A 21,005-nucleotide genomic window follows, 5' to 3' on the forward strand; every position below is an offset into this window, starting at 1 on the left:
AAGACGTTGCCCACTATCTTACTCCCGCTACTCCTGAATAAATTACAATCAGAATTCTATCCATTCTTTAAAATCAGCATAAATGTAACTCTTTTATGAAACGTTCCCTCTTTTCCTCCCCCAGGGTGGGAGTTTTTCTCTGCCTTTTTTGAGCCCCCAAGCAGTTTTGCTGCTGCTGTGCCATGGGCCCCTCTACATACGGCTGGTGCTGCAGATGTTTGTGTTTGTGGTGAATCTTAGCAGCTGCCCCACACCTCTCTGTCCCCCCGTGCTTTGCATGGGCCTGGAGCCAGAGCGTGCAGGATAGAATGCAATAGCAGGCTGGAGTCATTAGAATCCCCTCGAGTTTTGCATGTTTTCTTTTACAGCCCTTTTGGCCCATGGGCACAGGCTGTGCCCGCGGCTTCCTGGCCGCCTTCGACACGGCCTGGATGGTGAAGAGCTGGGACCAGGGCACGCCTCCCTTGGAGCTGCTGGCTGAAAGGTGAGTGCAGGCAGCCGAGCTCCCAGCTGAGGCAGGAAAGGCAGCGTGGAGGCTGTTAGGTGGCACCCGGATGATGCCTCTGTCCCCTCTCATCTGCCTTCCCACACGTGGCTTGCTTTGATCATCAGGGTCCCCAGTGAAACTTTCTCCATCATGACTTTCTTTGGGGGCCAGGACCTTAGGTCCTGGATGCCAGGGAGAACTTTTCATGCAAGTGGCCCTGTAATTGGGGTTCCAGCCCTGCTCACTCGCCCAGGAGCCGGAGGAGGTTCAGGGGAAGCTTCCATTAGAATGCTGAGTGCCTCACCCTTTTGGGGGCTGGATTCTCTGACCTCCCCTCCCCCGGACCTCTTCTGCTGCTGAGATCCTGGGCTTCCTCCCAGACCCCTGCTGTTGTCTACGTGGCTGTGACAGCTGGTGGACTGAAAGGAGTCAAGACTAGTGGGTGGGGACAGCCCTTTGCTGGTCTTGGGTACGGAGGGACAGGCCACAGGAGACCGCGTGGCTAAGTGGTGGTTATAACAAAACCATAGGTCACTGTGCTGCCAGCTCTGCCTGGTGGAGGTGGCTAGCACCCCCTCCTGGACTCCTTTCTGCCTGCTCTCCACCCCTTTGAAGCTCCCCCACTCTGCAGATCTTAAGAACCAGGAGGGCCAAGCATTGCAGGGAAGATTTATACAAACACAGCTAAGAAGCCCTTGAGGGCAGGAGCAGGGGCATGGGGGTGGGGACAAAGGCCTCAGGCTTCAAAAGCAATCCTTGACCCCATGCTCTGCCTCCCTCTAGAGAAAGTCTTTATCGGCTGTTACCTCAAACGACCCCAGAGAACATCAACAAGAACTTTGAGCAGTACACGTTGGATCCAGGGACACGGTATCCGAACCTCAACTCCCACTGTGTCCGGCCCAATCAAGTAAGTCCTTCCCGGGGCTTCACCTGGGTGACCCTGCACTATGCGGTGGGAAGGAGAGGTCACCTCAAATCTTGGCACATCCCTGGGGCTAAGGCCACCAGTACCTCCTGGCCCAAAAGTGGGATCAGTTCATCTCTCTAGGAAAGTCACAAGAGTAACTTCGAATCAGCATCTCTCTACCCTACAGGCAAGATGTAAGTAGATGTCTATTCATACACATGTACATATATAAGTTCTGTCCGTTTTTGGAATAAAACAAAATACAAATTTTTCTTACCGTCAATAAACTTTATTAAATAATATAATTGCCATTATTATTAATGATTTCTTGCCAGCGTGAGGGCAATTTATATATCCCATTTTTGAAAAATGTTTTATCTTTTGATGCGAAAAATTGAACCAGTGCTTGTTTGAGATTTTCTTCATTTTTGAATTTTTTGCCCTTCAAAAAATTTTGTAAGGACAAAAACAAGTGATAGTCGGAGGGTGCTAAGTCCAGGGAATATGGTGGATGCGACAGACATGCTTCTGTAGCATTTCTTCCTTGTTGAAATTCGTAAAAATTACAGTGGCATAAATGAACTTGATCAGTAGCCATGGGTACACTATCGCTTCACACATAAGACTAACGTGAATCAACTTTGTTTTAGTTAATTTGCTACGTCAGTATGTATACATTAAGTGATAAAAATAGAGAGGCACACATGCGCCAAATAAACATGTGCTTACGTGTCGAAACTTGTGATAGAAACGGACAGAACTTTCCGGTAGACCTTATATTTACATATGTGTACTTGCCAGCATGCATTTGCTGCTAAATATACCTCTCTCAAATAATCTACTTGACCAAATACTGAGTTCCTTTTATCACCATCCTGGAGTCTATTTTTTCTCCCCTTGATTCAGAGCCATACAATGTCTTCAGCCAATGGCACAAAGAGTGGTGTGAATTTCAAAAATCAGCCAATGATAATATACACTGCTCACAAAAATGAGGGGATCAGGGAATGTGCAGACACTCCAGTACTTTCAGCCTTTTGTATAGCGCATTTTCACCAATGAAATAAAAGTTGGTTTTGCATCTCATTTGCATAATTGAACAGCCTCTTTGACTTGTCGTTTGACTTTCTGATGTTCTTGTTTAGTAAAAAAAAATCAAATGCTTCCCTTTTTTTTAATCGCTTCATATTCATTTTGAAATATCCCCTAATCTTCGTGAGCAGTATATTTACACGTGAGTGCTTCCACATCCGGGTGGATGACTGAGCTCCGTTGCTCTGTGTCTCTGTGGCCTGGGTTCTCTCGCTGAGGGTCCAGTGGCAGAGGAAAAGGATGCTGACACTAAGTAGAGAGTAGGTCAGGCCCAGAGGCCCTGAGACTAGAATTTGAAGGAAGACTGGTGGGCAGCCGTGTGGTCTCTCTGGCTCGTAGGTGAAGCATCTGTACATCACGAAGGAGCTGCACCACTTCCCTCTCCAGAGGCTGGGCTCAGTGAGGAGATCCGTCGGCCTCTCCAGGCAGGGTAAGCAACCACCCTGGGACCTCAGGGAGGCCACTGTGCACACAGGTCCTGCAGCCAGCCTGGCTCTGCTCCAGTGACCCGTGTGACTTTGGCCAGGCTCTCTCCTCAATACTTCAGAGTCAGGACAATGACATCCCTACATCATAATCATCATAAAGCAGTTAATACGTGTTGAGTTGAGCACTCAGTACATTACAGTGAACTGTGGAATTACTTCACTGGGACTTGCTTTTCTTTTCCTTTCATTTCCAGTATGGGGGTCTTGTCTCCCCAGCTGGGTAGCACACTCTGTGTGCTCCCCTCTTTCCCTGGTCATCCAGGGCCTGGCACAGTGCTGGGCACAGGTGCTCAGGAGTGGGGGGAAGAGATGATTAAATGAGTAATCCATCAGGTTTTGCTCAGGTCACCATCCTGCTTTAAACCTCTCGGTCATCTGCCCAGATCTTGTGTTCTCCCTGCCTTTGGGCCAGCTCGGCCTTACCAGCCAGCCCTCCCTTTCCTCCAACACCACATGCCCCAGTGCCACCGCCCCCTGTAATCAACCATCCTACACAAACATGGCAGCTTTTCCTCGAGTCTTTGCCATGGCATAGCCCTGTCTTCCTGCAATGCCTTCTTCTGTCTGATAAATTACTAGACACTTTTCAAGAAGCAGCTCAAATGTGCCTCCTTTGTGACTCTCTTTGGCAAGTTCCCCGGCCCTGGTAGACTCAGAACAAACTCACTCACATGCTCCCCCAGCACCTTGCTTCTCTGACATTGCAGCTCTGTGTCACCGTCACCCGCTTCTGTGTCTGTCTGCCACACTGGATGAGATGTTGGCAGAGTCCTGTCATTTTCACCTATGTGTTTGGAGAGCATGCTTCCTGTCTCAGCATCCTGCTCTCCTGCCATGCTCATGACAGGGCCCCTGGCCTTGGTACTTGCTTTTCCTCCTGGTCCCCAGCCATGGTGGCAGTCAGAGAGACTGCCACCCCAGGAGACCCTGAGATTTCCCCAGAGCACTTCACTGTCTGTTTCCCCTTCCTGCAGAGTCAGACATTCGGCCCAGCAAGCTCTTAACCTGGTGCCAGCAGCAGACTGAGGGCTACCAGCATGTCAACGTCACCGACCTGACCACATCCTGGAGGAGTGGCCTGGCCCTGTGTGCCATCATCCACCACTTCCGGCCTGAGCTGATGTGAGTCCAGGGCCCAGGCTGGACCTGCTGAGCTCCTCACAGCCCAGGGGGACCCGCCAAGCTCCTCACAGCCCAGGGGGACCCGCCAAGCTCCTCACAGCCCAGGGGGACCCGCCAAGCTCCTTACAGCCCAGGGGGACCCGCCAAGCTCCTCACAGCCCAGGGGGACCCGCCAAGCTCCTCACAGCCCAGGGGGACCCGCCAAGCTCCTCACAGCCCAGGGGGACCCGCCAAGGGGGACCCGCCAAGCTCCTCACAGCCCAGGGGGACCCGCCAAGGGGGACCCGCCAAGCTCCTCACAGCCCAGGGGGACCCGCCAAGCTCCTCACAGCCCAGGGGGACCCGCCAAGCTCCTCACAGCCCAGGGGGACCCGCCAAGCTCCTCACAGCCCAGGGGGACCCTGGAGACGAGGGAAACCAGGGCTGTTCTGTTAGGCGCAGAACCTTCAGAACTTGGTTCAAAATTCCTCTTTGCATGTCTTTAGTTTGAGCTTTTTCTTACATTTTACCCCTTTTGCACTGATTCGTCTGCCCACAACTTGTTTGATCTGTGTTCTTAATATATGAGGAGCAAAGTGACTCAGGCTCAGTGATTATACTTGTCTGTCTCCCCCCCACACACACACACACACACAACTACCCATCACCACACTTGAAAAATGTGAGCATTTGCACCATGGAGCTCCCCCCTTAAGACAGGAATTGCAGGCAAGACCTGATGGGGGTGGGGGTGGGGAAGGTTTACAGCCAAAATGTTAGATTTGAGACCCAGATCGATTTGCTGTGTACCATTGGGCAACCGACGAGTTTGTTTCTTCATTTTATAAATTGGGAATAATGTCAGGTTCGTTAGGAAGATTGAATTATATTTGTGGAAATACCTTGTGGTGTTGAAAACACAATACACCTATTGTGGTATCAAACTCGATGTGTGCAGTGTCTCGTATCTGGAAGCAGATTCATCCGAAGGGCGGAAAGGGAGCCTACGAAAGGGTTATCAGTTGGTACCTTTAGAAAGTGAGGTTGTATTGAAAAGGGGGTGGGACTCTCACTTATTACTTTACATGTTATCAATAATTTGATTCCTTTGTTTTTTACAAGAAGCCCATGTTAGTTTTGTTAAGTGAAAGGAAAAGAACACAAGGGAACTGCTGAAAAGTCAAGTAGCTCATCCCTTTCCCAAAGTGGTATAAATCATTTCCTGATTGTTTTCAGCCCAGGCAGCAATGACATCATCGTGGCCCCAATCCGACTTGGCCCCACCCTGAGCGAGAGGGACAGTGCTGGCTCTGACAGCCTCCTGGGGAGCAGGGTCAGGATGTGATTTGGGACAAGGGCTGGGGTCACTGTTACTTCACCCCCACCCCCACCCTCACCCGGTGCTTCTGCCTCCTCTCCCTAAATGTCACCTTGTTTGATTCTCTAGCAACTTTGACTCTTTGAATGAAGACGACGCTGTGGAGAACAACCAGCTGGCATTTGATGTGGCTGAGCGTGAGTTCGGCATCCCCCCAGTGACCACGGGCAAAGAGATGGCGTCGGCCCAGGAGCCCGACAAGCTCAGCATGGTCATGTACCTCTCCAAGTTCTACGAGCTCTTCCGGGGCACCCCGCTGAGGCCTGTGGGTAAGGACCTGCTTCTGGAGCAGGCTTTGCTCTGCCCTTGAGCCATCTCTGCCCGTGTCTGGCTGCTCTTTACACTGTGGTCTTCTGCTCTAGGGCTGACCCCTGCCTTCCCTTCCACTGTGAGGACAAATAGGGTAGGCCCCACCCACCCAGACCCGTGTGTGTAAGCGGGTCCGTGTGCAGCTGCCACGTGACGCTGGGGTCTGCCCCTGACGTTGGGAGGTCTCCGATAGAGCTGCAGCAGCTCCCTGGCCAGGCCATTTCCATTTTTCATTGGAGGGGACAGAACTATTTTGGAGGGGCCCTGTAGTAATGACACCCCTGAGCCCTAGGGTAGCTGCGGAAGGATCCAAATCTCTGTCACACTTTTACTTCCTAACAGACTCTCGGGGCAAAAACTATGGAGAAAATGCTGACTTCAGTGTGGCCAAATCATCCCTCTGTCATAACTATCTCAACCTCACGTTTCCGAGGAAGAGGACGCCGCGCGTAAGTCTAGGCTTGGTTTGTTTAGTTTCTTCCTGCACGTGGACGGGGCACGGGGGTTGGAGAATGCCCTGCTCTTGGTCCGTCTCTGCTGATGAATTACACAGATAAAGCACTCCCAGAAGGCAAATAAAACGCAGTCTAGTAATGGAGTGTTTCTGGAAGTTCCCCCCACCTCCATGACTTACAAGTGGCTCCAGGAAGGTCCTGGTAGATCAGCTCTGCCTCCTGAGGGGGGGAGGAGGGGACTGTTTCTCCCTTTGTTAAGGAGATGGTTTAGATCAGCAGCACAGTGGCCGTTCAGTGTCAAGGGTGCCTGGGGATGCTGCACATACACATTCTGTTCTGTTAATTTCTTGTATTCACTCACCAAACGTTTAGAGGGCCATACTGTATGCCAACATTAAGGCTGAACTTTTGTTTTTGACGAGGAGAGAAAATATACAGAGGTGAATAGTGTATGTTCCTTGCCTTCGAAGAGCTCGAAGCCTAAGAGGTTTCCAAGGTTTCCAAACTTTCCTGACCTATGGCACCCTTAGTGTCTTTTTTTTTTTTTTTTTTTTTTTCATTTTTCTGAAGCTGGAAACAGGGAGAGACAGTCAGACAGACTCCCGCATGCGCCCCACCGGGATCCACCCGGCACGCCCACCAGGGGCGACGCTCCGCCCACCAGGGGGCGATGCTCTGCCCATCCTGGGCGTCGCCATGTTGCGACCAGAGCCACTCTAGCGCCTGAGGCAGAGGCCACAGAGCCATCCCCAGCGCCCGGGCCATCTTTGCTCCAATGGAGCCTTGGCTGCAGGAGAGGAAGAGAGAGACAGAGAGGAAGGAGAGGGGGAGGGGTGGAGAAGCAAATGGGCGCTTCTCCTGTGTGCCCTGGCCGGGAATCGAACCCGGGTCCTCCGCACGCTAGGCCGACGCTCTACCGCTGAGCCAACCGGCCAGGGCCACCCTTAGTGTCTTAATAACTTGTTTTTCACAGTATCCTTAGATTAAAAGAAATACTTAGAAGTTCCATTTCTTAAGTAGTTAAGTTCAAATAACATAGTAAAAGTATTTTGCAAGGTCTGTGACAGACTGCACTGCGGATCCCTAGAAAATCAAAAATGTCCTGCCCCTCCTCCGTGGGTTTACCGAGGTGCCACACGTGGGCGGTGGCCGTGGTGCACAGGGTGGGAGCCCTGGGCCTCCTGAGAGACTCTCTCTGACTTGCCGCGGTGTCTCTGTAGAAGGAGCAGTGCAAGTTGTCTTGCTTGTGCTCACTGTAAAAATTTTAGAAAGGAGGCCCAGGGGGCAGGCCTGGCACAAAGCCGCCTTTCCTGTCCGGCACGGGCAGCCCTGCCCTTGCTGGGCCGAAGGCTGCAGGCCTCTGCTTGTCTCAGTCTCATCAAGAGGCTGGCAGTCTCTTAAACCCTGGCCAGTCATGCCATGTCCTGCCAGTCCCTCCACCCAGGGTGGGGCTGTGGCCGTGTGGCCTCCTCTGTCTCTCTCAGCTGTGTGAGCATGGTCACTTTTTCCACTGAGGGATGTGCTCCCTGGAATGTTGCAAGCAGTTGTCGCGCTGGCTGCAGGCGCAGGAGAGGATCCTTCGCACCCCACCACGCCCTGTCTGTAGGAAGGCCTGGGAGCCACGCTGGGGCTGGGAAGGAAGGGGTGCGGGTCTGCTGGCACACTGTGCTGCTCCCAGCTGTTCTGCCCTGCTCTGTGCCCCAGGTGGCACCATGCAGAGGCTCTGTGTGAGGGCTGCGTCACCACCACGTGTCCCACAAATGAAAGCTATTTCTTGAAGACCACTAACAGTCTTGTTCCATCCCAGTCTGGCCATGTTTCCCGTGAAGCCCAAGGACCCACTCAGGGCTGTCCCGTCCCAGGCAGACCAGTGCAGCCTTCCTGGAAGCTCTCGGGCCAAGCGTTGACCGCCTTTCTCCATTCACCTGTTTCCTCCCACAGAGCCCACAGCTGGGAACAGAAGGGGGAATGGGAGAGGACTGTTTAAACCTTGCACTCACCACACCTCTGTTTACAGAGGGACCCAGTTGAAATCGCCCAGCCAGCTCTAGCTCAGATGGTGGGAACGGCCAAAAGTCAGACAGGCCAGCCAGGCCCCCGATGTCTGCTGGGGCCTCGCTGCACTCTCCGCTGGCTCTGCTGGGAAGTGCAGGCAGCCCCTGTCCTCTCCCCGGCCAGCCCTGACCGACTCTGAGCCATTTCCAGTCTCTGCTGGGGTGTGCATGTGGGCTGTTCATCTTGAAACAAGTGCAGAGCCACAGATCTGATCCCACAGCCCCATTTATTGCCCCAAATATTCCCTGCTCTTGAGATGGGTAGAGACATTACTAGGTCTTATTTGTCCCTCTTAAAACTGATTGAATGCTTCCTCTGGGTGTGATGGCAAGTTAGCAAGGCCAGTGGGTCCTGAGGTCCTGTGGTCCTCACTGAGATACCCCAGCAGATAGTCCACTGCTCAGTGCCAGTGCAGTGATTGGACCGCACGGAACACACCCCTCCCCATTCGGCCACAGCTCTTCTTGTTGCACTTGGATGCTTTGTTGGTTTGGGGAACCTATTTACTGTGCTCTTTAGTCTTTTTTAATTTTATTTTTATTTTTTTGCATTTTTCCGAAGCTGGAAACGGGGAGAGACAGTCAGACAGACTCCCACATGCGCCCGACCGGGATCCACCCAGCATGCCCACCAGGGGTGTCGCTCTGCCACGACCAGAGCCACTCCAGCACCTGGGGCAGAGGCCAAGGAGCCATCTCCAGCTCCCGGGCCATCTTTGCTCCAGTGGAGCCTCGGCTGTGGGAGGGGAAGAGAGAGAGAGAGAGGAAAGGGTGGGGGGGGGGTGGAGAAGCAAATGGGCGCTTCTCCTATGTGCCCTGGCCGGGAATCGAACCTGGGTCCCCCACATGCCAGGCCGATGCTCTACCGCTGAGCCAACCGGCCAGGGCCCTGTGCTCTTTAGTCTTAACATTTCTCACAAGCAAAGAGTACTAAGTGAGACTCAGAAGAGTACACAAACATAGAGGCTCCAGGACAGTTACGCCCGGAAGATATCCATGCGATTTGTTACACAACCCTCGATGCGCAGCTCACGTGCCCCTGTGGACTAGATGCAGGCCTGCAGCGCTGCGCTGCAAGCTCACACAGTGTCTGCACATGGGTGCATCTGTATTCAACCCTTCTCCCACTCCTCCCTGCCCCTCCCTGCCCCTCCCCCACTGCCAGAGGAGCACTGGGACATGGGGACTGAACAACCCACGTCTGTCTGTTCACAATGTGGCATCTTCATCTGAAGGGGGCTCATTGTTTCCCTGCTGAGTCAGTCACACAGATCTCTCTCCCTCCTAGTTTTCACTGTTGCTATTAAATTCTTCTCTCATCCCTAGTCCTGATAACGTTAAAATCCCAGCAAGACTGACCAACACGAGGCAAAATATGACTCTTCCTCCTCCAAGGACGTCATTTACATTTAGAGAGAATCACTTTCCCATCCATCTGCCAAGAGGGTTGTCCCTCTGGTAAGTGGTGGCTATGGGGCTGACTGATTTGCTCTGAAGACTGGATAGTCCCAGCCTGTGGAAAGATGAGTTTGAGATGATCTTTTCCCCTTAATAAGCCCTGGTTCTGTTTCTGCAGAACTGCCTGGTCAGCATCTAAAAGCCTCAGAGCAAGAATTAGTTCCTGGGGACTCTTGTCACCATGTACCACAGGTGACATCCCAACTTATGTGGTCTCAGTTCTCACTCTCCTAGACCTGCCATATGTGGGTAATACCTGCATTTATGATCATTTTCAGCCATTACACACATTATATTACGTATGTACTCAGGGGACCCGATCTTTTCTCCATTCTGAGCCCACTCCTTGGAGGACAACACAGCATAGAAGTTGTCACGAAGGTTGAAGGGAGTCAAGAGGAGCAGGTCGTGGTGCTGCCAGGCTTCGCCATTGCAGGGCCCATGAGTAGCCCCTCCAGTACCCGGTCTGCGGCTGGTCTCCCCTGTCCTCTGTACAACAGCTGGAGATTCTGAGCTGACTTACGGAATGGCAACGCCCTCTGAAGCCAGGCAGACACATATGTGTTAGATCTGCTGGAGATTCACATGTTTAAACCTCCCAGGAAGGCCTGACCTGTGGTGGCGCAGTGGATAAAGCATCGACCTGGAAATGCTGAGGTCACCAGTTCGAAACCCTGGGCTTGCCTGGTCAAGGCACATATAGGAGTTGATGCTTCCAGCTCCTCCCCCACTTATCTCTTTCTGTCTCTCCTCTCTGTCTCTCCCTCTCCTCTCTAAAAAAAAAAATGAATAAATATACCTCCCAGGAAGTCCCTTTGCTTGTCTGCAGAATGATTATAGTAACCAGCATTGCACTACGGTGAAGACACCTAAAACAAGTGCACACTGCAGGCCTGAGCACATCCTTCGGCACCTGGTAGGGGCTCTATAAATGATAGCTTGTGCCTTTTTAAAGTGCCAATTAAATAAAGATGCATATCTTCTGAAAAGATAAGTGAAACTAGTTGGATTGGACACTAGGTCTGGCACTGTGACCGTGATCAATGTAGCACTTGACAGCGTACAAAACCGTGTTCTGTGCATCTCATTTGCCCTCATGTCACCTTCTGAGGAAGGCAGGGAGTATTATCTTGTCCCAGTTTTAGAAATGGAAAACATGAATGTAGAGAGATTAAATTTCAACGTCATGTAGGTGGTGAATGTCAAAGTCAGAACAAGAACTCAGATTTTCTAATTTCTGCTAACTAGAATGAACCTGCATGATGGTGCCTAACACTTATATAGCACCTTTTAAGAAGTCTTTAACATACATGATTTTATTAATCTTTACAATAAGTTGGCCCTGGCCAGTTGGCTCAGTGGTAGAGTGTTGGCCCAGTGTGTGAATGTCCTGGGTTCTATTCCCTGTCAGGGCTCACAGGAGAAGCACCTATCTGCTTCTACACCCCTCCCCCTCTCGCTTCTCTCCCATGCCTGCTCTCTCTTTCTCTTCCCTTCCTGTAGCCAAGGCTAGATTGGAGACAGTTGGCCCCAGGTGCTGAGGATGGCTCTATGGCCTCTGCCTCAGGCACTAAGAAGAATTCGGTTGCTGAGCAACAGAGCATTGCCCCCTAGTGGACTTGCCAGGGGCACATGCGGGAGTCTGTCTCTCTCTGCCTCCCCTCCTTTCATTGAATAAAAAAAGGAAAAAAATCTTTACAACAGTTTATGAGCTTAGTAGTATACTATCTCATAGGTGGGGACACTGAAGTTAGGGAAATTAAGTCACACAGCCAGGAAGCAATTAGCATCTGAACTTGAACCCATGACTTCTTACTATTCTGCCATTGAAGGGGAATACTGTACAGCTCTTTTGCTAGTGTCACTGGCCATCTTTTTAAATCTCATGGCAGCCATCCTACTCAACCAGGTCATTGCCTGCAATAACCAGTCTTTCCTCCTATGACCCAGATCTAAACTTCTCTAGGATTAGGGTATACCAGCTAACTAAATATATATAGTTTGTTTGCTTTGGTATAAATCATATTAAGTCAGCTAGTATGGGAACATGGTTATTTTGTGTTGATCAAATAAATGACCAGATTGGAGGATATATATCTGATATTTTTTAATGGTGATATCAATTAATTTAATAAATTACTTTTGGTATGTAGAATCTTAAAAATCATTGGAAAATCATGATAAATAGTTTGGGTGAAAGAGATGGAAAAAAATAGGAAAAGAAAGTGAGTTACTGGTTTATGCTCTGTCTGACTGGGCACAATAAGTATTTTCTTTCTCTTTGCACTTCAATTCTTTTTTTTTTTTTTTTTTTTTTTACAGAGACAGAGAGAGACACACAGAGAGGGATAGAAGGGACAGACAGACAGGAACAGAGAGAGATGAGAAACATCAATCATCAGTTTTTTGTTGCGACACCTTAGTTGTTCATTGATTGCTTTCTCATATGTGCCTTGACCGTGGGCCTTCAGCAGACCGAGTAACCCTTGCTCGAGCCAATGATCTTTTGCTCAAACCAGATGAGCCCATGCTCAAGCTGGTGACCTCGGGGTCTCAAACCTGGGTCCTCTGCATCCCAGTCCGATGCTCTATCCATTGCGCCACCTCCCGGTCAGGGTGCACCCCAATTCTTTATAGAACAAAATAGAGCCCAAGGAAATGGGGGTGCTGGGGTGACTTTAGTTCCCACATAGAAATATACAGATAAGAAACAAATAGATAAATTTCTAAGTTTGCATTTTCTCCACCTTTTTGTTTTAACCTAGCTCTTAACTGCGAATGAGTGCATCCGTTGTAAACCCATAGGGAGAGTAGGGACTGGTTCGGTATGCTTGTTGCTGACTGCTCCACACAGAGCACACTTTATTCTCCATGGGTCAGGCTGACGCAAAGGCGCTTCCTTTATCCCCCCTGAAGGATTTGGGGTCTTCTCAGGTGCTGCTTCTGGACACACTTCCCGCAGCAGTGCTTTCTGTGCCCCTGTGTGGCTAACATGCTGGGTTTGGATCTAAACAGGCTCTGATTGTTGAAACGGCCACACCCAGGGCTGCTGATTGCAAAGGAGAATAAGACATGTTGCTCTTTGAGGGAAAAGCCAAGTCCTCATTTAAGGTAGAAACAAAAAATCAACAGAAAGCCCTGAGGTTAGGCACTGAGTGTTCTTGCTGGGTAGGACATCCTGTCCTTTCCCAGGCTCCAGGCTCCAGGCTCCAGGCTCCAGGCTCCGTGCTCCGGGCTCCGGGCTCCGGGCTTCAGGCTCCAGGCTCCGGGCTCCGGGCTCCGGGCTCCGGGCTCCGGGCTCCGGGCTTCGGGCTTCGGGCTCCGGGCTCCGGGCTCCAGACTCCAGACTCCAGACCCCAGTTTCCAGGACAGGGATGCATTCACAGGCTGTGGAGCTGGGGGCCCAGACAGCCTGTGCCTCTAAGACCCAGCATTGTTGCAAATAAGGTCTTCTGTTTCTCTTGGTGTTTACCCAAGCGTTGGGGTTGAAATAATTTCCATTCACATAATAATGATTTATTGGAAACAGAAGAAAATGTGGAAGGGAAGGCAGGACTCTTTGATCTGTTTCTCTCTCTCTCTCTCTTTTTGTTATCTGAGCAAGAGAAGGGTTGAATTTTTAAGCAAATATTAATGACTAAACACTGATTGATCTTGTCTTAAAATATTAAAGATCCTGATCAATATAGGGAACATGCGGAGGGATCAGGGTTGCGGGGGGTGGAAGGACTGGGGAAGCAGGTGCTTTCTGTTGGAAGCCAGTGAGTCCATAGCAGCTGGTACTAGGGATTCCACAGTGTTATTGTTGTTACTATTATATAGTATATTATCGTGCATTATAATAGTATCCAAAATTATTATTCTTGTTCCAGGACAAATGGGAGGTCAAAGAATCCTCCTGTGATTGGGCAAATTTAAGATGTATGGGGCTGATGGAGCTCTATGCCCGGGTTTGAGGGGAGAGAATGGCCAGCAGCCCTTGCCACCGCATCCAGAGTGGAACAAAGGCCGGGATTTATTCTGGGCCTGCTATGGAGGGCCCTCTGAGGGTGAGAAAGCTCCTAGCAAGAGGGATACATAGTCGGTGGGGATGACATGGTCCTCAGGGGGCTAGCCATTTGGAGCAGGCCCCAGCAGGAGACTGGTGATAGAGGGGTCTAACCTCAGTGTCAAAAACACACTTACCCTGCAGTGTACAGAGAAGGTGGCAAATCCAGCCCTCCAACCCACCCCAGCCCACAGCATCAGCACAGCCTGGACAGTTTCACTCATTGCTTTGAGAATCAAGCCTGACAATGGGTGGCCTTTGGTGATCTATGCAGAGGTAATGTCGTAGGCTTGGGGAGTGTGAGTTTTTCTTTTTCTGGATTTAAATGTCCAGATTCAGGCAGCAGAAAGTAGACTGTAAAAGGGTATTGGTAGCTGCCCTGGCTGGGTATCAGTTGGTTAGAGCATCATTCCAACATGCCAAGGATGCAGGTTTGATCAGGTCAGGGCACATAAAAGAGTCAACCAATGAATGCATAAACAGGTGTAACAACAAATTGACGTTTTTCTCTTATTCCCTTTCTCACTCAAAAAATCAATTTAAAAAATATTAAGGGTATTGGTAGGGCAACCATGTCATTTATTTTCTAAACCGGGATGCTTTTGAGAGTGAAAAGAGGCACTATAACTAATTATGCCAGGAGAAAAGGGCAATAAATCAAAACCATTCTGGACAAAGTGGGCTCTGTACTCACCATAATGTTCAGACAAAATGTGATGGTTCTTTGAAGTTAAAATATCATATACAGGAAGCTGGGACGGTGGCTGAATGGCAAGTGTAATTTGCCATCAAATCCTCAGGCAGCTGCTGCGAGTCCCAAGAATCCCGCCTGCGAGGTGAGCCACTCACTTCCTTGTAGGAGGTGTCTCCATAAGGCAGCACCCTGAGGGGCTTCAGCACGTTGTCACTGTGCTGAGCCTAAGGGCGCATTCACGTGGGGACGATCCCAGCCCTGCCACAGGAAGTTTAGTTTGTGCTTCGGGCCGCTTCCGCACAATTTGGGGATGATTCCCCCCCACACACACCTTCTCACAGAAACCAGCTCCCCGGGTGGAGTGAGGCTCCTTCTACCGCGCCCAAATAGAAGCCTGTGTAGCATTAGTCATGGTGCAGGGTACTTTATGTCCGTCTGTCTCCTGGGTGGGCGGGGCTGCGTGCCCAGTGCTGGCTCAGGGCTGTTAGCAGAACTGCAACCCTTGATGGCCCCGAGTTCATCATGCTTTCTTGGCCATTGCAGGTGGACGGCCGGACCGAAGAGAATAATGACATGAACAAACGGAGGCGGAAAGGCTTCAACAATCTGGATGAGGTCCGTGTGCACAGTGTCAGTTTAAACAGAGGCCCCGTGGCCTGACAGCCAGGGCCACAGCCCCACCCGATTGTCGCCACAGCCCCGGCCCTCCTTGCTTTCTTCTCTTGGGAACCTCTCAGTTCCGAGCTTGACTTGGTAGAAAAACAGTTGGGTCTGGTCCTCACTCCACTACTTACTACTTATGGAACTTGAGAAACAGAACCTCCCAGGGTGGGGTTCATGTCTGTAAAATACAAATGATACATTTGAAATGTAGGAAACTTGGCAGGATTTTTAAAGCTTAAATAAGATGTTCTAGAACATTCTGGGCACGCTATATGGCACCTCTGTTAATATATAATCACTGTTAATAGTGAGTAGTAAAGGGGCACCAGTGCCCCCTTTCCTCCCAGTCGTTGTTTCTACCTTTTGTGTTTTCTGCACCTGTAGTCTTTAAGGCCCAAGTCCCGGTGCCCACAAGTGCCACCTTCTGGTGGCAGGAGAAAATTACAGACTACTTTGTCAAAACCAAGCGTGAATCTCTATCCTGCTACTAAAAAATTGATCAACAGAAAAAGAGAGTATCAGTTCCACTCCCCCAGGCAGCTCTTTAAAGAGACCTGAGTTATACCCTGCATTTGAAAAGGCCATTTTAGTCCCACAAAAGCAAGCCCAGATATTGTCAGTGACTGTAGGAGACCAGCTTTATGGCTGATGTCATAATTATGATATAGAGGCACTGATACCTGAGTTATAGGTCTTAGAAAAGACATCTTATATGATTGAAGAAGTTTTATTGCTATATATTTTTATGACATTATTGCTCATGTCTGTGACTTGCTTCATGTGGAAGCCTTGCCTGGGGTCAGGACCCTGGTTTTCCCAGCTGAACTTTACACCATACAGAGCCACAGAGCCTGCCGGGGCGGGGGGGGCTGCCCACTGCTCAGCCTGTCTTGTGGGACATTGAGAGGGCAGTGCTGATAAAGAAGACCCGGAGTTCGATTCATGTCTTAAAAGGTGCAGGAACTCACTTTATCCAGTGATTTCAAATCACTCTTGTCCGAACCTTTTCTAGAACTTCTTTGATGAGCCCTTCAGGAACTGTTGCTTCCCAGTGTCTTGGCGCTGGTGGAGAAAGGAGCCGATAGGGAGATAATTGAGAGAAGGAAGCAGAGGCTGATGAAGGGGGCAGGAGATGTCCCATTTCCCGTCATAGTGTTGGCTCTGGCCTTAGGTGCTTGTCACTTGATCTGACCTCCGTCTCAGAAGCTTGGCTGGCATGCACTGTCTCAGGTAGAAGTCTCCTGTCCTCATCGGGGGCTCCATTGAGGGAGTGTCCGCGCTGCTTCCATTGTTGGCAGCACAGGATGCAGTGTGGGAAGACATCTGGTTGTGCCTGCCCCTCCTGAGGAGCCTCTGGGCTGTTTTCTGGCCCAGCTTTTTGCTTCTAAGTTAAGCAAATAATAATTTTTTCTCAATTCTTGTTCCTCAGAATGTAGGCCATGAACCGGCAGCATCAGCATTACCTGGTAGCTGGTTAACAACACAGTCTCAGGGCCCAACCCAGACCAATAGAACCCAAATCTGCTTTATTTTTCTTTCTTTAAAATTTATTTTATTAAAATTTTAAATTTCTTGTGTTAACATGGATTCAAGTGTCCCACTCAATATAACACCCTCACCGCCAGCAACATGCCCCCCATTACACCCCCTTGGCCCCCCTCCCCCTAACTCCCTCCCCTCTTCCCTCTGGGACTTGCTGTCCTGTCGTCAGTATCTCTGTGTTCTGTATATATAATTTCACTACTCCCTTCACCCTCTTTGGTCCCGCCCCCTCATCCCCCTTCCCTCTGCTCCCCGTGACCCCACCTCTGCCTCTATCCCGTTCCTCAGTCCCAAATCTGCTTTTGAAGGATTTGGTGACTCGGGTCTGGAAGTACTGTCTGCATGACCCACTGTCCTAGCCAACTCTGGCCTTGTACAAGCAGTGACCGCCCTGGTGAACCGTCCTATTGCAGTGCAGTTACATTCCCCACTTTGATGTGGGGAGTGAGCCTGTGTGTGTTTGCCCAGCACTTCAGAGCGGCTATGCATACAAGGTTTCCCACGGGGCTGCTACTTGTAGGGATCTTTAAAAAAAAAACACACATACACAAAAAAAACATTGACTGTAGCTTGCCGCTTCCCATGAGTTTTTTCTAAGTGAACACATCTTTGTTGTCCTGGGAACGTGTTTCTCTGTGGGGGACTCACTGTCTCCTCAGGACAGCGGACCGCCTGCTGACATGACGGTGTCATTCACACTTCAAGGCCTGTGGGAGCAGACCCTATGGGAAGGGGGAGCAGACATTCCCTGGACACTGGTCATTTTCCAAGTTTTATTTTTAGCAGATGAGTTGAAGAAACCTGGCCCGGTCTCCATTTTATAAAGCAGCGTAATCAAGTGAGCACAGCCAACACCTTACCAGCCATTAGTCACGTTGGTAGCATGTGCCCTGATATGAGGCAATGAGAAGAGCACTTTGCCTCCATGGCACCCTCCTCCAAGATCCGTAACCCAGGTCTAACCATGAGGAAACATCGGGGCAACCCAGATGAAGGGACTTTGTATACAGTAGTCGGCCAGTTCCCTTCAAAACTGTCTAAGTTAGAATCTATGTAAACGCAATCAATAAAAAGAATAAATAAAATAAAAAACTGACTAAGTCATAGAAGACAAAGAAAGATAGAGGAACTGTTACAGATGGGAAGGTCTGTTACAGATGTTACAATGTAGGATCCTGGATTGCACCCTGGAACCAAGAAGAGGACAAGTTGTGGGAAAACGGGTGTAATCCAAAGCAAGCCTGTAGTTAATAGTATGGGGCCAGTGTTCATTTCTTAGCTAGGATAACAGTATCCTGGTTATTCCTAATGTTAACATTACATTCCACTGGGTGATGGGAATGTAGGAACTGTCTGTACGATCTTTGTAACTTTTCTGTACATCTAAAATTATTTCGGCCCTGGCCGGTTGGCTCAGCGGTAGAGCGTTGGCCTGGCGTATGGGGGACCCAGGTTCGATTCCCGACCAGGGCACATAGGAGAAGCGCCCATTTGCTTCTCCACCCCCTTCCCCTTCTTCCTCTCTGTCTCTCTCTTCCCCTCCCGCAGCCAAGGCTCCATTGGAGCAAAGATGGCCCGGGCGCTGGGGATGGCTCCTTGGCCTCTGCCCCAGGCGCTAGAGTGGCTCTGGTTGCAGCAGGGCGACCCCCCGGAGGGGCAGCGCATCACCCCCTGGTGGGCAGAGCTTCGCCCCTGGTGGGCGTGCCGGGTTGATCCTGGTCGGGCGCATGCGGGAGTCTGTCTGGCTGTCTCTCCCCATTTCCAGCTTCAGAAAAAGAAAAAAAAAAAAGTAAAAAATAAAAAAAATAAAATTATTTCAAAATTAAAGTTGTTTTTAAAAGACAGCAACATCAGCGCAGGGTAGGTTGAAGTTGGGAGTGGGGTACAGAGGAGAAAGAAGGCAGCCCACAGCCTGGGCCTGACTGACACCTCTCTTGCTCCCTTCATCCCCCCTACTATTCACCCCTTCGAAGTCACAGATGTATTTTGAAAATAATTTTGCTCACCACCTGCATTATTATTGTTATTAATTATTATTTTTGCAACAACTCTGTGAAGTGGCTTATACAGATGAGGAAACTTCAGGGAGGTACATTCCCAAGGTCACTGGGCTGAGACGTGAGAGTCAGGATTCACACCCTAACTCTCTGGCTCCTAAGCCTGGGTATGCCCATCTTTGGGAAGACACCCCCCCCCCTGAGTGCATTGTCTCCATTTGAGCATCACCTGCCGCTTGTGCCTCACTTCCTCAGAACGTGGAGGGTCTCCTTCTGCAGAAAGTTAGTCCCTGGCCTCAGCCCCCGTGCCCTGCCCCTGATATCTGGATTCCAGGACCCAACAACCAATGCACTCATTTGGCCTTTGCAGCCCTCAGCCTTCTCCAGCCGAAGTTTGGGCTCCAGTCAAGAGGGTAACAGCAGTAAAGAAGGTGGGAATCAGAACAAAGTCAAGTCCATGGCAAGTCAGCTGCTGGCCAAGTTTGAGGAGAACTCTCGGAACTCTTCTCTCCTGAAGCAGGTGAGTCCCATCAGGTGCTCACTGGGCCTCCTGCCTCCTTGGTGACCAGAACTAAGAGGCCAGCAGAAATGTTCAGGTTAGTGACAGATGGCAGGCATGCCAGCCAGGACTGGCTCAAGTGAGCCTTCTTCTAGACCAGGGGTCAGCAGTTTTCCAAAAGGGGCCAGAGAGCCAATACTTTAGGCTTTGGGGACCATCTGATCTCTCTTGCAACTAGTCAACTCTGCCATTGTAGCATGAAGGTAACCATAGACAATACCTAAACAAATGTGCATGGCTGTGTTCCAATAAAACTTTATTTACCAAAGAGGCAGCAGTCCCAATCTGACCGAAGACCATAGTTTGTCCTGCCTATTCTGCATTAGAGAAGAAATCCTTTCCCTGATTTGGTTTTACTTTGCCGCCATCACTTGGTTTGCAGCCATCTATGAGATGGTGCAGTTGGAAGAAGCTTTAGAGGTGCCGGCTGCCTGGGACAGCACTAAGGCCATGGTGAGAAGACCTGTCCAAACAAGAGGAAATTGAGTCACAGGTCTTAGTTCCATGTGGGCCTGCAAGAATGGGGACCAATCTCCCAAGTGTTGTGGTGTCTCCTCACCTTATTCCCTAGGGCAGGTTGGCAGGGCTGTGTGTCTGATCAGGGTCATGTGAGGCTGTCAAAGGCTGTCAAAGCTGTGGTCAAGCGGCAGACCGAGCTGACTTCTTGTGGACTGTGACTTGAGGTCGGTGCTGCGTGGTTCGTTTCGCTTCCCTGAATTTCTCTGGGATGTCACTGTCACATTACCAAAGCTCAGGACAAAGATTTTGGTTTTTCTTTGGAGAATACCTGTCACATGACAGAATTAGGCTCCTCCCAGGAGAAGGACAGACTCTAACAAGTCTAGGTTAATTGGGTTTTTAGAGATGATCATAGCTATCTTCCTGGTCTTGGAATGAACCGTGCCCCTTCTGGAAAAACTGCCCTTTCCCCAGGAAACCAGGTTTTATTATAAGGGGGTCATTTTCCTGAGACTTGTTACTCTGGATTTTTTTCTCAATAGCCCCTTCTGGGGGCTTCACCCATCTCAGCCCGCCAGTGGCTGAGGCTGTCAGCCATCGGGACTGTACACCCCATCCTCCAGTAGGCAGGAAGCGTTTCCATTTCCAGGAGGACTCCAGGGCCAGCCACCCTGTCTTGGCATGGGCTCCGGCAGTGCTTGTCCAGGGCCCCGGGTCTGAGCCAACAGCGAGGCCTCCCTGAATTTACACGTTGTTCCGAGGAGGTGACTCTGGGACTTGCTGTGTACATGGGCGGAGAGCCAGGAGTCAGGTTTCCTGGCAGGGCCTGGCCCGAGCTCAGCCCAGTGCTCTCTCTCTGTACCTGAAAACTCTCACTCCCTGCCTCTCTTCCTCTCCTCCCTCCAAGTGTTTGTCTGACTCAACCTTCTCCTTCATGTTTCCTGCGGCTTCTCTTTTGGACTCACTTTTCTCCTCCCAGGAACACTGTATCTCGGGGATAGGTAAGCCTGTCCTGTGCTCGTCCTCTGACCCTCCTGTTAACTCTCGCTGTCTCAAGCCGGAAGAGCCTACAACCAGCTCATCGCCTCCTCTGAAAAGGCAGGTAGGGCTCCTTCCAGTGGATGGGGTCTTGGTGAAGCCAGGGGGGACTTAGATTCAGAGGATGGGCTCATTTGGCCCTCTGCACACCCCAAGTAGGGCTAATTGTAAGTTCTCTGGGAAGGCAGACCCAACTTGAGGTCCTCACCCTTATAGGTAAGAATAACCAAACAAGCAGCATCTTCAAATACTTTCCATTGACCCTTCAGCCAG

General features: G+C 50.4%; 1 protein-coding gene across 6 annotated transcripts in view; it reads left to right on the forward strand.

Annotated features, from left to right (window-relative positions):
* The window catches only part of MICAL2 (microtubule associated monooxygenase, calponin and LIM domain containing 2), a 221,651-nt gene that overhangs the window by 109,174 nt on the left and 91,472 nt on the right, over positions 1-21,005 (forward strand). For 3 of the 6 annotated variants that reach the window (XM_066250979.1, XM_066250976.1, XM_066250977.1), the window contains exons 10-18: positions 369-484; positions 1,271-1,397; positions 2,829-2,919; positions 3,952-4,099; positions 5,526-5,725; positions 6,108-6,214; positions 15,018-15,089; positions 19,047-19,196; positions 20,674-20,796. In XM_066250979.1, the coding sequence (XP_066107076.1) occupies positions 369-484; positions 1,271-1,397; positions 2,829-2,919; positions 3,952-4,099; positions 5,526-5,725; positions 6,108-6,214; positions 15,018-15,089; positions 19,047-19,196; positions 20,674-20,796 (1,134 nt within the window). The remainder of the gene's footprint in view (positions 1-368; positions 485-1,270; positions 1,398-2,828; positions 2,920-3,951; positions 4,100-5,525; positions 5,726-6,107; positions 6,215-15,017; positions 15,090-19,046; positions 19,197-20,673; positions 20,797-21,005) is intronic. The other 3 variants (XM_066250974.1, XM_066250975.1, XM_066250978.1) reach the window with 1 other exon arrangement.

This window comes from Saccopteryx bilineata, chromosome 1 (genome assembly GCF_036850765.1).
Source record: "Saccopteryx bilineata isolate mSacBil1 chromosome 1, mSacBil1_pri_phased_curated, whole genome shotgun sequence".
Classification (NCBI taxonomy): Eukaryota; Metazoa; Chordata; class Mammalia; order Chiroptera; family Emballonuridae; genus Saccopteryx; species Saccopteryx bilineata.